Source organism: Oncorhynchus gorbuscha, linkage group LG12 (genome assembly GCF_021184085.1).
Source record: "Oncorhynchus gorbuscha isolate QuinsamMale2020 ecotype Even-year linkage group LG12, OgorEven_v1.0, whole genome shotgun sequence".
Taxonomy (NCBI): Eukaryota; Metazoa; Chordata; class Actinopteri; order Salmoniformes; family Salmonidae; genus Oncorhynchus; species Oncorhynchus gorbuscha.
The window spans coordinates 42,463,054-42,483,191 of NC_060184.1; the positions used below are offsets into that span (position 1 = coordinate 42,463,054).

At 44.0% G+C, this 20,138-nt stretch overlaps 1 protein-coding gene across 3 annotated transcripts in view; it reads left to right on the forward strand.

Moving 5' to 3' along the window:
* stxbp5a (syntaxin binding protein 5a (tomosyn)) overlaps positions 1 to 20,138 on the forward strand; it is a 174,508-nt gene that overhangs the window by 54,035 nt on the left and 100,335 nt on the right. For all 3 annotated transcript variants that reach the window (XM_046292153.1, XM_046292154.1, XM_046292155.1), the window contains exons 3-4: positions 5,469 to 5,550; positions 5,911 to 6,011. In XM_046292153.1, the coding sequence (XP_046148109.1) occupies positions 5,469 to 5,550; positions 5,911 to 6,011 (183 nt within the window). The remainder of the gene's footprint in view (positions 1 to 5,468; positions 5,551 to 5,910; positions 6,012 to 20,138) is intronic.

Here is a 20,138-nt window from a genome sequence, read left to right on the forward strand (position 1 = left end):
AAAACAGATGGCAGTGGGGGTTTACTCACTCGCCTACGAATTCTCAGAAGGTAGCCCGAACTACACCCCCCCACCCCCCCAACCCCCAAGGTGAGAGGATGGTGTAGCTGTGGTACACTGGTTTACTGTTACTTTGTTCAAGTGAAGGTGGGAGTGTGGTTTAGGTGTAACTGTGGCAGTGACAAACAGCCAGCAGCCCTGTACTTTACTCTACTGTATGTGGGATTTAATTGTTTGCATGCGTAATAACTCAAATGTGTCAGGGGAAATGATTTATACTGGAACTATATTAAACAATTTAATTACCGCTCAATGTGTGTGTGTGACTGTGCATGTGTGTTTGTGCGAGGGTGTGTGTACGCGCGCGCACGCATATGTTTATGCCTGAGTTTGTACACGTTAAATGTGGCTCTCAAATGTATTGTATGCTTGAGTTTTTGTATGTGTGTGTGTATGTGTTTGTTTATTTAGGAGGGCATTATGTGCCCTAAATCACTCTCGGTCATTGGGCTGTGATAAGAAGCTGTTTTATCTTTCTCACTGTGGAAGACTGGCTGTGCACTGTTGCAGTAGATGGTTATATGCCCTGGTAGATCCCCTCTCTCTCTCTCTCTCTCTCTCTCTCTCACTCTCTATTTTCCTCCTTGCCACTATCTTTATTGATCTCTCTCTCTCTCTCAACCTTTGTCTCTCTCTCTCTCTCTCTCTCTCTCTCTCTCTCTCTCTCTCTCTCTCTCTCTCTCTCTCTCTCTCTCTCTCTCTCTCTCTCTCTCTCTCTCTCTCTCTCTCTCTCTCTCTCTCTCTCTCTCTCTCTCTCTCTCTCTCTCAACCTTTGTCTCTCTGAGCTGTGGGAGCAGGCAGCAGACCAACCCCTCCCTGGCAGGGTGATGTATGTTTGGGCATGTTTGACGTCAGTCCCGGCCCAACGTCACAGACCTCCACACTCACAGCATTTTTCCCTTCTTTCACTCGCTGCCTCCCTCTTTCTCGTTCTTTCTTCTGTTGGCTCTTTCTATCATTTTTCTATCTGTCTCTCTCTATCCCTCAATCGTTTTATCTCTCACTGGCTTTCATTCTTCTACTCTGTTCTCGCTCTCTTGCTGTTTTTCCATTTTCCTCACTAGATCTTTCTATTCGGTACTCTATCTCTTTTCCTCATTATCTCCCTCCCTGTGCTCTGTCTTTCTTCAACATACTATGTCTGTCACTAACCATTGGCATAGACTCTCACACACACACACACACACACACACACACACACACACACACACACACACACACACACACACACACACACACACACACACACACACACACACACACACACACACACACACACACACACACACACACACACACACACACACACACACACACAAAGACAATCACTCCCTATGGTGCAGGGTGTACAAAACAACAAATGGTCTAGAAGATCCATCATACATTCAATTGGTTCTGTCAGGTGAAGAGTCCACTCACAGCAATTTGATTACATCCACAGGAACCAACTGAGTGCTATCCCTGGGTTATATTGTCTCCATAAGCATCCCAAGTTGTAGCTCTCCTGACAAGTTCACTTTGTTTGATGTAAAGAGAAGACTCCCTTCCGGCTTCCAACACTAAGCGTGGGGACTATGAGAACCCATGAAATAGCAGATATGTTGCCGAAATAGCTTTTTAAAGTTTCGTCTGACTTGACAAGATGAGGAATTGACCCAGTTTTCCTTCCTTCCTTCTCTCTCTCTCTTTCTTTCTCTCTCTACTGTCTCCCTCTTTCCTTCACTATAGTCAATCTGTCAAATATGTGAGTGGTATTGGTGGTGACAGGAACAGTGTCATACTGTGGAAAGATAACACAAAGGATCATGTGCCTGGAGTTTAGGTACTTTTCAACCTCAAGTGTCATAGGGGTCATCCCAGGCTAAACATCATGGGCTTTATCTTTAACCAAACATAGAATAGTCCTTGTGATGCCATGAGGCATGCCGTTAAGGTTTATATTTTAGAGACAATGATTTGTTACTCCAATACCATCTATATATGGTTTTGTCCTTATTTTTGAGACAGAGAACAACCCGCCAAAAGGTAAATGGTACATTCCGAAGGCATAATCTTTAGATCTAAAGGTTGGCTTTTAGAGGACACATTTCACTTTTCTCAGACCTGAAACATTTAGCATATTGTCATAATGGTTTATTTAAGACGGGAGTTCAGTCTGATAAATGTTCACTATATTCACGGTACCACCCATACAAAAATGTATGCACATTGGATAAAAGTGCCTGCTAAATGCTATACTCTATATTATTATATTGTATATGACTATTTTCTATCTTTGACCATGGTTTGATGTCATTGTACAGCCAACTGTTTTCCAGAGTTAGTCTGTCTGTGTGCTTTTCGATAATATGCTTTTTGGAAGCCTGCCTGCATTTTAGAGCAAGTCGAAGAGAAACGTTTTAAAAAGCACAATCATAAGTCCTGCCTTTTTTTTCGGGCCCAAAAGATTTGGTTGCCAGGCAATCTCTGGAATGAGTTTTCAATTAAATCTCTTCCAGTTCCCATCTTGGATTTAAGCATCCAGAACATTCTTCCGACTACTCTGCAGGGGGGCTCTCTCTTGTGTGCGAGAGTGTGGAGGGTGGAGAAGCTTGCCTTCCCATTTGTGCTATGTGCATGTTTGATGTACAGTATTTTTGTTTGTGAATCGGATGTGTGATGTGTGTGTGTTAATATATTTAAGAGTGTGGTCATTTGTTCTTTTCTGGTGCAGTAATGCTGTAGTTTAGTGTTGCCCTGATCAGTATATACAATTATATTCTATTTTAGTAGGCTATTTTAGCTGGAGATATTAGCAGGATGCTCTGTTTGCTTGCTTCTTTCTCCTCTCTTATGAGGAAAGTGTCATCTCTCTGGCTGTCATGTGTTACGCTTAACTGCATCCCCCATGAAAAACAGCTACCTGGCCCTCCTCTCTTGCTCCCCTCCTCTCTTCCACTCTGTCTGAACAGGAATGTTTGGTAGGATGAATACGCATCATCACTCATATATAGGCCTTCAGTGGAGGAAGCTCTTAATTTTCAATCTTTCCCTTTCTCTTTCTCTCTCTCTATATTTTTCTCTCTCCCTGCTCCCCCTGCTTATTTATTATACATCTGCATAGCTCTCTCCTCCTCCATACATCTCATCCATCCCTCTCTCTCTTGCACCCACGCATGCGTGCACTCTCTCCCACTCTCCCTCCCACTCTTTTCCATTTCCCCCACTCTTCATTATTTCCTCTCTCTGTCCCTCTATATCTGTCTCTCTCTCTCTCCGCTGTCGTGACCTCAGATTAAGGTTGGAGGAATATGTAATTATGTTGTGTTGTTTGTTTCTCTGCAGCTCCAGATTATCTTCCTCTGCCATTTATTTATACACTCAGTGGCCAGTTTATTAGGTACACCCATCTAGTACTGGATCGGACCCCCCTTTGTCTCCAGAACAGACTGATTTCTTCGGGGCATGGAAACATTGCTCAATTGGTATCAAGGACCTAACTTGTGCCAGGAAAACCTTCCACACACCACCGCCACTAGCCTGTACCATTGACACCAGGCAGGATGGGGCCATGGACTCATGGTGCTTACACCAAATCCTGACTCTGCCATTAGCATTACGCAACAGGAACCAAGATTTGTTTTACCCGGAGATATTTTTCCACTCCTCAATTGTCCAGCGTTGTTGAATCTGAGATGTCGTTCTGCATACCACTGATGTACTACGCCGTTATTTGCCTGTTTGTGGCCCGTCTGTTGAACTTGCACGATTCTTGCCATTCTCCTGCAACCTCTCATCAACGAGCTGTTTTCGCCCACAGGACTGATGTTGATGTTTTTTTTGGTTTGCCTATTCGAACATTCAATCGAACAGTAGCTGAATGCCTCTGTGCCTATCTGCCTGCTTTACATAGCAAGTCATGGCCACGTGACTCACTGTCTGTAGGAGCGAACCATTTTCATGAACGGGGTGGGGTACCTAATACTCAGGCCACTGAGCGTATATTTGTTTATTTTGAAGTAAATATATAATTGTGTCTTATCTCTGTGTTCTGTATGTACACATACTGTATCTTTCCAGAAAACAACTCTACCAGGATAGACAGACTGCAGTATATTAGCTAGGAAATGCCCATATTTTCAAAATACACTACATGACCAAAAGTATGTGGACACATGCTCTTTGAACATCTCATTCCAAAATCATGGACATTAATATGGAGTTGGTCCCCCCTTTGCTGTTATAACAGCCTCCACTCTTCTGGGAAGGCTTTCCACGAGATGTTGGAACATTGCTGCAACTTTTTATTGGCTTGCTTCAATTGGTCACTGATGTTGGGCCACAAGGCATGGCTCGCAGTCGGCATTCCAATTCATTCCAAAGGTGTTCGATGGGGTTTAGGTCAGGGCTCTATGTCGGTCAGTCTTAGTTCTTCCACACCGACCTCGACAAACCATGTTCTGTATGGACCTGGCTTTGTGCACCAGGGCATTGTCACGCTGAAACAGGACAGGACCATCCCAAAACTTTTGCCACAAAGTTGGAAGCGCAGAATCATCTATAATGTCATTGTATGCTGTAGTGTTAAGATTTCCCTTCACTGGAACTAAGGGTCCTAGCCCAAACCATGAAAACAGCCCTAGACCATTATTCCTCATCCACCAAAATTTACAGTTGGCACATAGAACAGTAGTGTTCTCTTGGAATCCGCCAAACCCAGATTAGTCCGTCGGACTACCAGATGGTGAAGCTTGATTCATCACTCCAGAGAACGCGTTTCCACTGCTCCAGAGTCCAATGTCGACTAGCTTTACACCACTCCAGCCGGCGCTTGGCATTGTGCCTGGTGATCTTAGGCTTGTGTGCGGCTGCTCGGCCATGGAAACCCATTTCATGAAGCTCCTGACAAACATTTCTTATGCTGACGTTGCTTCCAGAGGCAGTTTGGAACTCGGTAGTGAGTTTTGCAACCGAGAACAGACAATTTTTACGTGCTTCAGCACTCTGCAGCCCCATTCTGTGAGCTTGTGTTGCCTACCACTTCACGGCTGAGCCGTTGTTGCTGCTCAACATTTCCACTTTGCAATAACAACACTTACATTTGACCGGGGCAGCTCTAGCAGGTCAGAAATCCACTAATTTGAAAAGGATGTCAACATACTTTTGCATGTATAGTGTAGATAAACTACTGAAAAGTACTTTGGCGTTTACTGTGGGTGGACAGTCGAATGGCTCTAACCTGTCCAATGCTTGGTCATGACAGAAAAACAGAGCAAGACATTGGCTGTTCTGTACCAAAAGCCCATGTAAGGACTGAAACCTATAGCAAACAACGAATCTCATAGTTGATCATTGTGTGGTTCGATCTCCTTTCTTATCCATCCCACCTTCTTCTCCATTGGTTGATTCCTTGACAGAGATCCTATCAGGTTTGGTCGTCCAGGTGTAGAGTGCTACTGTCAACATGAGAGTGGAGCCGCTGTCATCTCGCTACAGTTTCTCATCAATGAGGTGAGTAATGAAGACAGGAACACACACCTCATCCAACACCAAGCCCCCTCTACTGACACTGTCGCTCTCTCTCCCCCTCTACCCCACTAAACCCCTTTCTATCTCCTTTCTTCTCCACTCCAAGACATCTCAAACACTCCTGTATCTCTATAGATGAGTGTGTGTGCGTGCCTGTGTGCCTGTGTGTGTGTTTGCGTCTCTTTGTGACTCAGCAGCTCCAGCAGACCCTGTGGGAGCCCTTTCCATGTCTGCTTGAAATTCCGCCTCTTTCACCAAGGAAACGTCATTGCAAGCTTGTGTGTGCATTGTGGACTGATGCTTACCTGTGTGTAAATGCTGTCTTCTCCATTTCTGCCACAGGGGGCGCTGGTGAGTGCTCTGGCAGATGACAGCGTGCACCTTTGGAACCTGAGACAGAAGAGGCCCGCCATCCTCCACTCACTCAAGTTCAACAGAGAGAGGTAAAAACCTGGAATCTCCTAGGTTTCTCGCTCTCCCTCCCTCTCGCTCTCCCTCTCTCTCTCTCTTTGTGTCTCTCTGTGTTTCTGTGTGTGTATGCATGCATCTCTCTCTATCTCTTACTCTACTCTACTTTACTCAACTGTACTCTACTCTTTCTTGTGGAGAGAGATAGGAGAATTAGAGGGAGCAGACTCTAGCCCTCCAGCACATAGACGATTGCAGCATAGATACTGGAGGCTGAGACAATACACCCGGACAGGGCCAACCAGACCGGATATTACCCCATCCACTCTGCCAAAGCACAGCCCCCACACCACTAGAAGGGATATCAATAGACCACCAACTTACTACCCTGAGATAAGGATGAATATAGTTTTCCACCACTGCATGAGCCTGAGCAAGACCGGACACGTCAGTGACTCAACCCACTCAAGTCGAGTATAGCAAAAAATCCTGGCACAATGTGATGCACCCCACCTAGAGGTGGCATGGAAGAGCGCTAGTAAGCCAGTTACTCAGCCCCCATAATAGGGTTAGAGGCAGAGAATCCCAGTGGTGACAGGGGAGCCAGTCAGGCAGAGACAGAAAGGGTGGTTTGTCACTCCAGTGCTTTGCCATTCACCGTTGCATCCCTGGGCCAGACTACACTCAATCATAGGACCTACTGAAGAGATGAGTCTTCAGTAAAAACTTAAATGTCGAGACCGCGTCTGCGTCTCTCACATGGGTAGGCAGACCATTCCATAAAAATGTAAAGCCCTCCCTCCAGCTGTTTGCTTAGAAATTCTAGGGACAATAAGGAGGCCTGTGTCTTGTGACCATAGCTTATGTGTAGGTACGTACAGCAGGACCAAATCAGAGAGATACTGTATTTATTGTATTTATTTATTGCATGTATTTATTCCTCTGTTCCCCATGTCTTTGTGTGGAATTGTTTTTTTACGTGTTTAGTGTGATGCGCCAGACTGGTTTTCCCCCCGGGTATCGTATTTTGACCCGTTGTATGTATTTGTCATACATTTGTATATTTGTGAGTGTTTTCGCACTTATTGACTTTTGTGCTTTTGCCAAATAAAGGTGCGCCTGATCACAACTCACTGCTCTCCTGCACCTGACGTCGTACACGTAGCGCACAACATTGACAGTAATGCTTTGTAGGTTAGCAGTAAAACCTTGAAATCAGCCTTAGACTTAACAGGAAGCCAGTGCAATAGCACTGGAGTAATATGATCAAATATTTTTGTTCTAGTCAAGATTCCAGCAAATAAAGTTTATTTAGTGCTTTATCCGGGTAGCTGGGCAGTAGCCGGGTAGTGGAGCACTGCAGTAGTCTTATCTAGAGCGTGGATGAGCTTTTCTGCATTCTTTTTGGACAAAAGGTTTCAGATTTTTGCTCCAAAGGTGGAAAGACACTGCCCTGGAAATGTTCTTGATGTGTTCGTCAAAAGAGAGATCCGGGGTCCAGAGTTACGCCGATGTCCTTCACAGTTTTGATGGTTGTACATTCGTCTAAGATTCATTGTCAGATCAAATAGCAGATCTCTTTGTTTCTTGGGACCTAGGACTAGCATCTCTGTTTTGTGTGAGTTTAAAAGTAAAACATTTGTCGCCATCCACCTCCTTATGTCTGAAACACAGGCTTCCAGAGTTGGCAATTTAGGGGCTTCACCATGTTTCATAAAACATATACATCTATATGTCGTCTGCATAGCAGTGATAGTTGACATTGTGTTTTTGAATGACATCACCAAGACGTAGATTATATAGTGAAAACAAATAGTGGTCCTAAAATGGAACCTTAAAGTGGTCGTATGGACAGATACTCCAATCTCCACTGTGGAGCTTTGCAGCTCCTCCAGGGTTATCTTATGTCTCTTTGTTGCTTCTCTGATTAATGCCCTCTTTGCCTGGTCCATGAGTTTTGGTGGGCTGCCCTCTCTTGACAGGTTTGTTGGTTGTGGTGCCATATTATTTACATGTTTTAATAATGGATTTAATGGTGCTCCGTGGGATGTTCAAAGTTTAATTTTTTTTTATAACCCAACCCTGATCTGTACTTCTCCACAACTTTGTCCCTGACCTGTTTGGAGAGCTCCTTGGTTTTCATGGTGCCGCTTGCTTGGTGGTGCCCCTTGCTTAGTGGTGGTGCCCCTTGCTTAGTGGTGTTGCAGACTCTGGGGCCTTTCAGAACAGGTGTATATATATACTGAGATCATGTGACAGATCATGTGACACTTAGATTGCACAAAGGTGGACTTTATTTAACTAATTATGTGAATTCTGAAGGTAACTGGTTGCATCAGAGCTTATTTAGGGCCTTCATAGCAAAGGGGGTGAATACATATGCACGCACCACTTTTCTGTTTTTTGTTTAATAGAAGTTTTTTTTTTTAAACAAGTAATTTTTTTCATTTCACTTCACCAATTTGGACTATTTTGTGTATGTCCATTACATGAAGTCCAACTTAAAACCTATTTATATTACACGTTGTAATGCAACAAAATGGGAAAAATGCCAAAAACCAGGCAATAACTTGTCCATGTAGACCTATTAGGGTTTCCAATCTCTCCAAAGCTTCACTAAGGTCTAGTAGGAGGACAGATGCAGAACCTTGGTCTGACGCCTTTAAAAGGTAATGTACCACCTTCACAAATGCAGTGTCAGTGCTTTGATGGGGTCTAAAACCCGACTGGAGCGTTTTGTATTCATTGTTTGTCTTCGGGAAGGCAGGGAGCAACACATTTTTTCCCAAATTGTGAGAGGAATGGGAGATTCGACATAGGACGATATTATTATTTTTTAATAAAAAATAAATAAAAATGTATACCCTCTATTTCTCCCCAATTTTGTGATTACGATCTTGTCTTATCACTGCAACTTCCCAACGGGCTTGGGAGAGACAAAGGTCGAGTCATGCATCCTCCGAAACATGACCCACCAAGCCACGCTTCTTAACACAATGCCTGCTTAACCCGGAAGCCCGTCGCACCAATGTGTCAGAGGAAACACCATTCACCTTGACGACCAAGGTTAGCCTGCAGGCACCCGGCCCACCACAAGGAGCTGCTAGAGCACAATGAGCCAAGTAAAGCCCCCCGGCCAAAATCTCCCCTAACCTGGACGGCGCTGCGCCAATTGTGCTCTGCCCTATGAGACTCCCAGTAACGGCTGGTTGTGACACTACAGCCTAGGATCGAACCCCAGGCTGTAGTGATGCCGCAACACTGCAATGCAGTGCCTTAGATCGCTGCGACACTCGGGAGGCCCGGCTGATATTCTTTTACATTTTCAGAGTCAAGGTTTGGCTTTTTCAGGAGCTTTGTTACTGACATTTTTAGTGAGTTTGGTACTCACCCGGAGGATAGGGAACCATTTATTATGTTCAACATAGGAGGGCCAAGCACAGGAAGTATCTCATCAGTAGTTTAGTTGGACTAGGGTCCAGTAGGCAGCTGGAAGGTTTAGATGCAATTAATATTTTTGTGAATGAGTCGAAAGATACAGAATAAAAAAACTTGAGTGTCTCCATTGATCTTAGGTCCTAGCAGTTCTGTGCAGGACAACTGAGTTTTGGAGAAATAAGCAGATTCTAAGAGGTGTCCGCAATTTTCTTTCTAATGATCATGATCTTTTTGTCAAAGAAGTTCATGAATTCATCACTGCTGACGTGAAGTCCAGTTAGCTAAGTTCGCTTTGCGACAGTGTCAAAAACATTTTGGGGGAATTTTTCTATTCTGCCTATTTAGGTTGGAAAAGTATGCTGATTGAGCAACAGTGAGGGCTCTTCGATATTGCATGGCACTGTCTTCCATGCTAGTCAGAAGACTTCCAGTATGGTGGAGCGCCATTTCCGTTCCACATTTCTGGAAGCTTGCTTCAGGACTTGGGTATTTTCTCTATACCAGGGAGCTAAATTCTTACGACAAATATTTTTTGGTTTTAGAGGTGCAACTGCATATATGGTATTAGGCAAGGTTACATATAGCTCTTCGGTTAGGAGGTTGACATATTTTTGTACTCCGACGTCCTTGGGTAGGTGGCGGGAGTCTGGAAGGGCATCTAGGAATCTTTGGGTTGTCCAAGAATTTATAGCGTGGCTTTTGATAATCCTCGGTTGGGGTCTAAACAGATTATTGGTTGCGATCGCAAGCGTAATAAAATGGTGGTCCGATAGTCCAGTAATATAAAGAAAAACATTTAGATTAACAATATTTATGCCATGGGACAAAACTAAATCCAGGGTATGACTGTGGCAATGCATGTCCAGAGACAAAACCCACGGAGTCAATGTTGGACAAAACCCACGGAGTCAATGATGGCTCCGAAAGCCTTTTGGAGTGTGTCTGTGGACATTGCCATGTGAATATTGAAGTCACCAAAAATGTGAATATTATCTGCCATGACTACAAGATCCGTTAGGAATTCAGGGACCTCAATGAGGAATGCTGTATATGGCCCAGGAGCCCTGTAAACAGTACAGTAGATATACAAAGTTATTGTGTAGGCTGCGTAGATTTCATGACTAGAAGCTAAAATATTAGAACGCCATATTTTTCAGGGGTTCATTGAAATATCTGTGCATCTGCCTTTGTGGGATGCGCAGGGGATATGTCACTAGTGTCACCAGGAGGAGGGGCCTTATTTAACACAATAAATGTATCAGGCTTGAGCCATGTTTCAGTCAGGCCAATCACATCAAGGTTATGCTCAGTGATTAGTTCATTGACTATGACTGCCTTGGAAGTGAGGGATCTAACATTAAGTAGTCCTATTTTGAGATGTGAGATATTACAATCTCTTTCAATAATGACAGGAATGGAGGAGGTCTTGTGTTTAGTAGCGTGTTGCATGCTCCTGTCTGTTCACTGGCAATCGTTCTGCTCTATATAAACCAAGGCTTATGTATAAAGGGTATCTGTCAGTCCTGTCCCGCCCAGGGTAAAGGAGGTGACATATGTGCACCTGATTTGCCTCTTTCATCCTCCCCTTCTCCTTCTTCCCAACCCAGCAACTAGATTATTCCGATCAATCGCTCCTACCCAGCCCCAACATGAGGTGTAGATGTGACCACACACACACACACACACACACACACACACACACACACACACACACACACACACACACACACACACACACACACACACACACACACACACACACACACACACACACACACACACACACACACACACACACACACACACACTGTTCTTTGAGTATTTCCAAGCTGTTAGCTGATCCTATTCTGAATTATGTAATCTTAGTTTAATTGGGTAATTCATCAAATTATTAGAAAGTATCAGCAGTTTTAGTTTTTTATTTTGACTCAATAACGTTGCAGTCAAACAGCAAGTTTGGCAGAATCACCCCACTTCTAGTGGGAGGGGTCAACTGTCTGCTCCAGTGACAGACACAGGGCTTAAGCATCAGAGCCAATAACGGTGTTCTCTCCATGATCCCTCAGTCTGATAGGGGAAGGGGTTAACCGTCAGAGCTAATCGCTGCTGATGTGACGGACAGGTGCCCGGCAGCGTCTTTACAGGCTGAATGTGTTCCTGCCGAGTCTGTGACTGTGTGTGACATTTAGTGAGCGTGGCTCTCAAACACAGCCTGCCTGGCTCCCTGAGCAACAGGAGTGAACTCAACAGTCCTGTACACTGAACTCCAGCAGACGAGACACATTCCCACAGAGCTGAGGGGAGGATGAGGGGAAGCGGAAGAGGAAACTACACATGTCGTTATCCTCTCCCTTCTTTGATATTCTGTGTGACTGAAATGCTCACAAACGGCTTGGGATGTTTTTGAAACAGGCACAGCCGATCGAGTCCACTTTTCACACTTCTAAGTGACACTGATAAATGGTGTTGAGGTAACAAATTTGAAGCAACATCAACGACAAAACTACTGTTCAGGATTAGAGAAAGACCATGTCCCCAATCTCTCAACCGGGTGCTCCCCCTTCCTCGTCGTCTCCTTCGTCATCTCCTTTGCCACCTCCTTGTCTCCTCTCCTTCACCAGCGCTGATCAGAAAATAGTTGATGTGTTGCAGAAATCCCTCCCAGCCACAACTATAACTGATCCAGTCCCATTAGATATGCGGAGATGAGGACAGAGAAAGTCTTGTTGGAGCACTGTGGTCCATTCACAAAGTAGTGGCAGAGTCAGTGGGTCAGTGAGAGGGGATGGAGGAAAGAAGAGGAGGGGAGGAAATAAGAGAGGAGGAAAGGTGAGGGGAGCCATATAGAGGAAAGGAAAGGAGAGAACAGGAGAAGAAGAGAAGAGGATTGGAGAGGAGATAAGAGGGGATGAAAGGAAAAGAGAGGACAGGAGTTATGCCAAGTCATTGTGGCTGTGGGGACTCTGTTGCCTCCTGGCTGCAGATGCAGGCATTTCAGCGTTTTTTTTTTTACTGGCCGAGTTAGATGAAGCTGATGTGATAAACACACACACGCACAGCACAGCACACGCAGTCTCCACAAACAGAACCCCAACCTCAAGGTATACTGCATACTGGAGGAACAAATCCACTACATAGTTCATAAAAAACAGTGCCACTGGCCACCCCACTACCATTATTGTTTTTGTTACAGCACATATCATGCTCCGAGGGGAAAAAGTGTTCATTATATGCCGGAACTTTAAGGATTCCAGCTTTAAAGTAAAAAAAAACATATACAGGGCATTCGGAAAGTTTTCAGGCCACTTGACTTTTTCCTCATTTTGCTACGTTACAGCCTCATTCTAAAATGTATTTACTAAAACATTCCACACACAATACCCCATAATAACAGTGAACAGTGAAAACAAGTTTTTAGAAATTACTTATTTATACATACAGTTGAAGTCGGAAGTTTACAAACACCTTAGCCAAATACATTTAACCTCAGTTTTTCACAAATCCTAACATTTAATACAAGTTAAACATTCCCTGTCTTAGATCAGTTAGGATCACCACTTTATTTTAAGAATGTGAAATGTCAGAATAATAGTAGAGAGAATTCTTTATTTCAGCTTTTATTTATTTCATCACATTCCCAGTGGGTCAGAAGTTTACATACACTCGATTAGTATTTGGTAGCATTGCCTTTACATTCTGTAACTTGGGTCAGATGTTTCAGGCAGCCTTCCACAAGCTTCCCGCAATAAGTTGGGTGAATTTTGGCCCATTCCTCCTGACAGAGCTGGTGTAACTGAGTCAGGTCTGTAAGGCCTCCTTGCTCGCACACAGAACTTTTTCAGTTCTGCCCACACATTTTCTATAGGATTGAGGTCAGGGCTTTGTGATGGCCACTCCAATACCTTGACTTTGTTGTACTTAAGCCATTGGAACCTTCAGGCGTTTGTAAATTGCTCCCAAGGATGAACCAGACTTGTGGAGGTCTACAATTCTTTGGGCTGAAGTCTTGGCTGATTTCTTTTGATTTTCCCATGATGTCAAGCAAAGAGGCACTGAGTTTGAAAGTAGGCCTTGAAATACATCCATAGGTACACCTCCAATTGACTCAAATGATGTCAATTAGCCTATCAGAAGCTTCTAAAACCATTACATAATTTTCTGGAATTTTCCAAGCTGTTTATAGGCACAGTCAACTTAGTGTATGTAAACGTCTGACCCACTTGAATTGTGATAAAGATAATTATAAGTGAAATGATCTGTCTGTAAACAATTTTTTGAGAAATTAGTTGTGTCATGCACAAAGTAGATGTCCTAACCATCTTGCCAAAACTATAGTTTGTGAACAAGAAATTTGCGGAGTGGTGGAAAAACAAGTTTTAATGACACCAACCTAAGTGTATGTAAACTTCCGACTTCAAATGTTAGTATTCAGACCATTTGCTATAAGACTCAAAATTGAGCTCAGGTGCATCCTGTTTCCATTGATCATCCTTGAGATGTTTCTACAACTTGATTGGAGTCCACCTGTGGTAAATTCAATTGATTGTACATGATTTGGAAAGCACACACCTGTCTATGTAAGGTCCCACAGTTGACAGTGCATGTCAGAGCAAAAATCAAACCATGACGTCGAAGGAATTGTCCGTAGAGCTCCGAGATAGGATTGTGTCGAGGCACAGATCTAGAGAAGGGTAACAAAACATGTCTGCAGCATTGAAGGTCTCCTAGAACTCAGTGGCCTCCATCATTCTTAAATGGAAGAAGTTTGGAACCACCAAGATTCTTCCTAGAGCTGGCCGCCAGGCCAAACTGAGCAATCGGGGGAGACGGGCCTTGGTCAGGGAGTTGACCAAAAACCTGATTGGCACTATGACAGAGCTGAGTTCCTCTGTGGAGATGGGAGAACCTTCCAGAAGGACAACCATCTCTGCACTTCTCCACCAATCAGGCCTTTATGGTAGAGGTGGCAGACGGAAGCCACTACTCAGTAAAAGGCACATCACAGCCTGCTTGGAGTTTGACAAGAGGCACCTAAAGGACTCTCAGACCATCAGAAACAAGATTATCTTGTCTGATGAAAACAATATTGAACTCTTTGGCCTGAATGCCAAGCGTCACATTTGGAGGAAACCTGGCACCATCCCTACGGTGAAGCATGGTGGTGGCAGCATTGGTGTTTTCAGAGACAGGGACTGGGAGACTAGTCAGGATCGAAGGAAAGATGAACGGCGCAAAGTACAGAGGAACCCTTGATGAAACCAGCTCCAGACCACTCAGGACCTCAGACTGGTGTGAAGGTTCACCTTCCAACAGGACAATAACCCTAAGCACACAGTCAAGACAATGCAGGAGTGGCTTTGGGACAATTATCTGAATGTCCTTCAGTAGCCCAGCCAGAGCTCAGACTTGAACCAAATCGAAAATCCCTGGAGAGACCTGAAAATAGCTATGCAGCCACGCTCCCCATCCAATGTGAAAGAGCTTGAAAGGATCTGCAGAGAAGAATGGGAGAAACTCCCCAGATACAAGTGTGCCAAGCTTGTAGCGTCATACCTAAGAAGACTTGAGGCTGTAATCGCTGCCAAAAGTGCTTCAACAAAGTACTGAGTAGATACTTATGAAAATGTGTCATTATATATATATATATATATATATATACATTTGTACAAAAAAAAAACAGTTTTTGCTTTGTCATTATGGAGCATTGTGTTTTATTTTTTTATTTCACCTTTATTTAACCAGGTAGGCCAGTTGAGAACAAGGTCTAATTTACAACTGCGACCTGGCCAATTTAAAGCAAAGCAGTGCGACAAAAACAACAAGTAACACATGGGATAAACAAACATACAGTCAATAACACAATATAAAAATCTGTATACAGTGTATGCAAATGAAGTAAGGAGGTAAGGCAATAAATAGGCCAATAGTGGCAAAGTAATTACAATTTAGCAAAATACACTGGAGTGGTATATGTGCAGATGAGGATATGCAAGTAGAAATACTGGTGTGCAAAAGAGTAGAAAAACCAAAACAAATACGGGGATGAGGTAAGTAGTTGGTTGGATGGGCTATTTACAGATGGGCTGTGTACAGCTGCAGCGATCGGTAAGCTTCTCTGACAGCTGACGCTTAAAGTTGGTGTGGGAGATATGTCTCCAACTTTAGTGATTTTTGCAATTCGTTCCAGTCAATGGCAGCAGAGAACTGAAAGGAAAGGCGGGCAAAGGTAGGAATTGGCTTTGGGGATGACCAGTGAAATGTACCTGCTGGAGCACATGCTATGGGTGGGTGTTGCTATGGTGACCAGTGATCTGAGATAAGTCGGAGCTTTAACTAGCAAAGACTTATAGATGACCTGGAGCCAGTGTGTTTGGCGACGAATATCTAGCGAGGTCCAGCCAACGAGAGCATACAAGTCGCAGTGGTGGGTAGTATATGGGGCTTTGGTGACAAAACGGATGGCACTGTGATAGACTGCACCCAATTTGCTGAGCAGAGTGTTGGAGGCTATTTTGTAAACAACATCACCGAAGTCGAGGACCGATAGGATAGTCAGTTTTACAAGGGTATGTTTGGCAGCATGAGTGCAGGAGGCTTTGTTGAAAAATTGGAAGCTGATTCTAGATTTAACTTTGGATTGGAGTTGCTTAATGTGAGTCTGGAAGGAGAGTTTACAGTCTTGCCAGACACCTATGTATTTGTAGTTGTCCACATATTCTCAGTCAGAACCATCCAGAGTAGTGATGCTAGTCGTGCGGGCAGGTGCAGGCAGCTATCGGTTGAAGAGCATGCATTTAGTTTTACTAGCATTTAAGAGCAGTTGGAGCCCACGGAAGGAGGGTTTGTTTGCCGTTGAAGCTCGTTTGTAGGTTTGTTAACGCAGTGTCCAAATAATGGCCAGATGTATACAGAATGGTGTCGTCTGCGTAGAGGTGGATCAATGAATCACCCGCAGCAAGAGCAACATCATTGATATATGCAGAGAAAAGAGTCGGCCCGAGAATTGAGCACTGTGGCACCCCTATAGAGACTGCCAGAGGCCCGGACAACAGGCCCTCCGATTGGACTCACCGGACTCTATCTGAGAAGTAGTTTGGGAACCAGGCGAGGCCGTCATTAGAGAAACCACCCCTGTTGTGTCACTTTCAGAAGTTTCTGACCACTGTAAAAATGCTTCCAACAATCAGTTCTGAACATCAATAATGGATCCTCTTTAAAGTGATTTAAAGTGTAGGCTACTCCTTCCAAATACGGAGACTCGAAAGCGTCCTGTACTGTTATTTTTCGCCACTATATCCCCGAGTCGGGAGTAGATCATTTGCGCACCTGCTGCCTTCCTTGGATGTGGCAGCCAATTCTTTGGCTCCCTCTCCGGAATTGGGCATGTGGGGCACAGTCCTCCAGTGATGGAGGAGACCCAAGCACACTCATGCTCACCCAGTGGGAAGCCACAACCTATCCACAGCCAAAGCCACGGGAGACGAGATGCCACTCGAGGTGTTCCATTGGAGAGTTTTTGGAGTATACGGCACAACATAGCCAACGATGGGGTTTGAGAAACTGACCACTGAGACAGATGGGTCGATTGGGTCTTGTTCGATGTGAGACAGGCCAATTTGAATTGGAGGCAGGGTGAAAAGAGGCACCACTGATGGGGGCCCTCCCAATGTGGATCACATACGCCAATCGGTCAGGATGAGTGAAACTGATAGGACAGACAGAGAGGGACCAAGGGGATGAATGGTCTAATGCAAGGAGTGAGAACCAGGAATGGGAGCACCACAGCCAGTCCCCATTATCTACTTGCACAATCAGTATGTTCTTGCCTTTTTATGGAGTTTTTCCTAGCCAACAAGCCTCTACATCTGCATTGCTTGCTCTCTGGAGTTTTAGGCTCGGTTTCTTTGTGACAGTGCTGATGTAAAAAGGGCTCTATAAATACATTTGATTGATTGACTAGCGCCAGGTAAAAGAGCCATAACCTCCCCAGGTGGCAGAGACAGACCCAGAGGTCGCCAGAGCAATCAATGGTCACCTGCCGAGAATGAGCAACCAGACGTGGGAGAATGAATATGTATAAATTGCACTCAGAACCACTTAAAAAGATACAAATTGCAACAGGATATGATAAGATAAGTCTATAAAGGTCATTATAGAAGGTTATTAATGGTCTCTGTCCCCTGGAATGACATCTATTTCCTCTGGAGTGAAACCATCTGTTTTCAAAATGGGAAAGCTGTTTTGACTTTGGCTGTGTTATCTATAAGAAATCACTCTGTAATTTTCCTGGTTGCAAAACTTCTACACCGTTCGCTCAATTTAATTTATGTGAGAATCATTGTACCATCTAAATCAGTGTGACATATATTGTCGAAAACAAAATATATTGTTTTTAAAGCTGTTTGAAGCTGGTGGACCAAAGCCGAACGTCTCTGCCATGTCATGGGGCGGTTGGAGATTTGTTTTGAATGCAGCCTAGTGCTGTTGCAATTCACCTAGCTTTCACATACGGGAGAAATTCTGAGAAATTCTAGGTGTAGCACCTTTAAAGCTGGAATCATCCTTGAGAAGTGTCTTCTAGATCTAATAGGCACTTGCGAGATGTAAAAGCACTTCGACAAACTCATGTGCAATTATGTTCCTTACTTTTCCTTTCCAATCAACCCTGAGGATGTCGCTAAGTGTGTGCCAGAGGAACCCTCGATTAGTTATCTCACACACACGCACAGTGCCTTGCAGAAGTATTCATCCCCCATGGCATTTTTCTATTTTGTTGCATTACAACCTGTAATTTAAATAGATTTTTATTTGGATTTCATGTAATGGACATACACAAAATAGTCCACATTGGTGAAGTGAAATGAAAAAAATGACTTGTTTAAAAAAAAATCGTTTTTTTTAAAATGTAAAAGTGGTGCGTGCGTATGTATTCACCTCCTTTGCTATGAAGCCTCTAAATAAGATCTAATGCAACCAAGCCGAAGCTGGCAGGTATCCTAGTAAGGCGGCAGGTGGCTAGAGCGTTAGTGGCTAGAGCATTGGACTAGTAACCGAAAGGTTGCAAGATCGAATCCTTTAGCTGAAAAGGTAAAAATGTGTAATTCTGCCCCTGAACAAGGCAGTTAACCCAATGTTCCTAGGCCGTAAATGAAAATAAGAATTTGTTCTTAACTGACTTGCCAAGTTAAATAAAGGAATAGAAAAAAAACATCCAACTTGAAGGAGCTGGAGCAGTTGTGCCTTGAAGAATGGGCAAGAATCCCAGTGATTAGATGTGCCAAGCTTATAGAGACATACCCCAAGAGACTTGCAGTTGTAATTGCTGCAAAAGGTGGCTCTACAAAGTATTGACTTTGGGGGGGTGAACAGTTATGCACGCTCAAGTTGTCTGTGTTTTTGTCTTATTTCTTGTTTGTTTCACAGCATCTTCAAAGTGGTAGGCATGTTGTGTAAATCAAACGATACAAACCCACCAAAATGTATTTTAATTCCAGGTTGTAAGGCAACAAAATAGGAAAAATGCCAAGGGGGATGAATACTTACGTAAGCCACTGTACACACACACACACACACACACACACACACACACACACACACACACACACACACACACACACACACACACACACACACACACACACACACACACACACACACACACACACACACACACACACACACACACACACACACACACACACACACACACACACCTGAAATCAATTGCCTCCCACCTAATGGCTATGTGATAATGCCACTAGCTGTCATGACCAGATATGCATGTGTGCGTCTGTTGTGTGTGTGTGAACAAGTGTGTATGCATGAATGAGTGTATGTGTATGTGATGCATGTCGAGCAGCCCGACGCCTCTCCTCAACCCCATGAATATATTCATGGTACTGCAGAGCAGTGGAGTGGAGACAAGCACCAGCTCTACTCAGGTGTGTGTGTGTTTGCTTGTGTAAGTGTGTACAGTCTGACAGAAAGATACTTTCAGCCAGAAAGATACTGAGAGACAGAGGGAGAGGGAGAAAAACACATGGAGGAGGGGGATTGGGTTTGTGGTGCATGTGAAAAAGAGAATCCAGAAGATGGACACAGGAAGAGAGAGAGAGAAAGGGAGAGGGGAAGATTGGAGAGGAGGAAAAGGAGAGGGAGAGCTGTGTGTACAGCTGTGAGCATGCGTGAGGGGTCTTTGTGTGGGTGTGATGTCCGTATCCAGTCCAACAGAACCAGATGATGATGTGTTCTTGAGTTGTGTGTCATACGTTATTGGGGACTAGTCAGGGAAAGACAGGGATGAGCAGAGCCTATAGGACAGGATCGCTTTAGGGGCTCTTATGCCAACTGAAAAGAACTCGGACAGAAAGAGAGAGAGAGAACTGAAATGTACATCTGAGTTTTCAGATGTACATTTTTCACGTTTATTTGAACAAAAAAAACACAAAATAACATGTAACTTCAAGAAGAAGATTTTTTGTTTTCTGACATTTCTCACACGTAGTTTCTCACACGTAATTTCACATGACATTCTAAATTTCACATCTGCTTTCATAACCTGTGGGATTAGAACCTGGGTCTCCCATGGGAGCAGCCAATGTCTTAAACATTAGACAAGAGGAATGACACTGAGTTTCTCTTTTTTTTAACCTTCATTTAATTAGGCAAGTCAGTTTAAGAACAAATTCTTATTTACAATGACGGCCTACCCCGGCCAAACCACA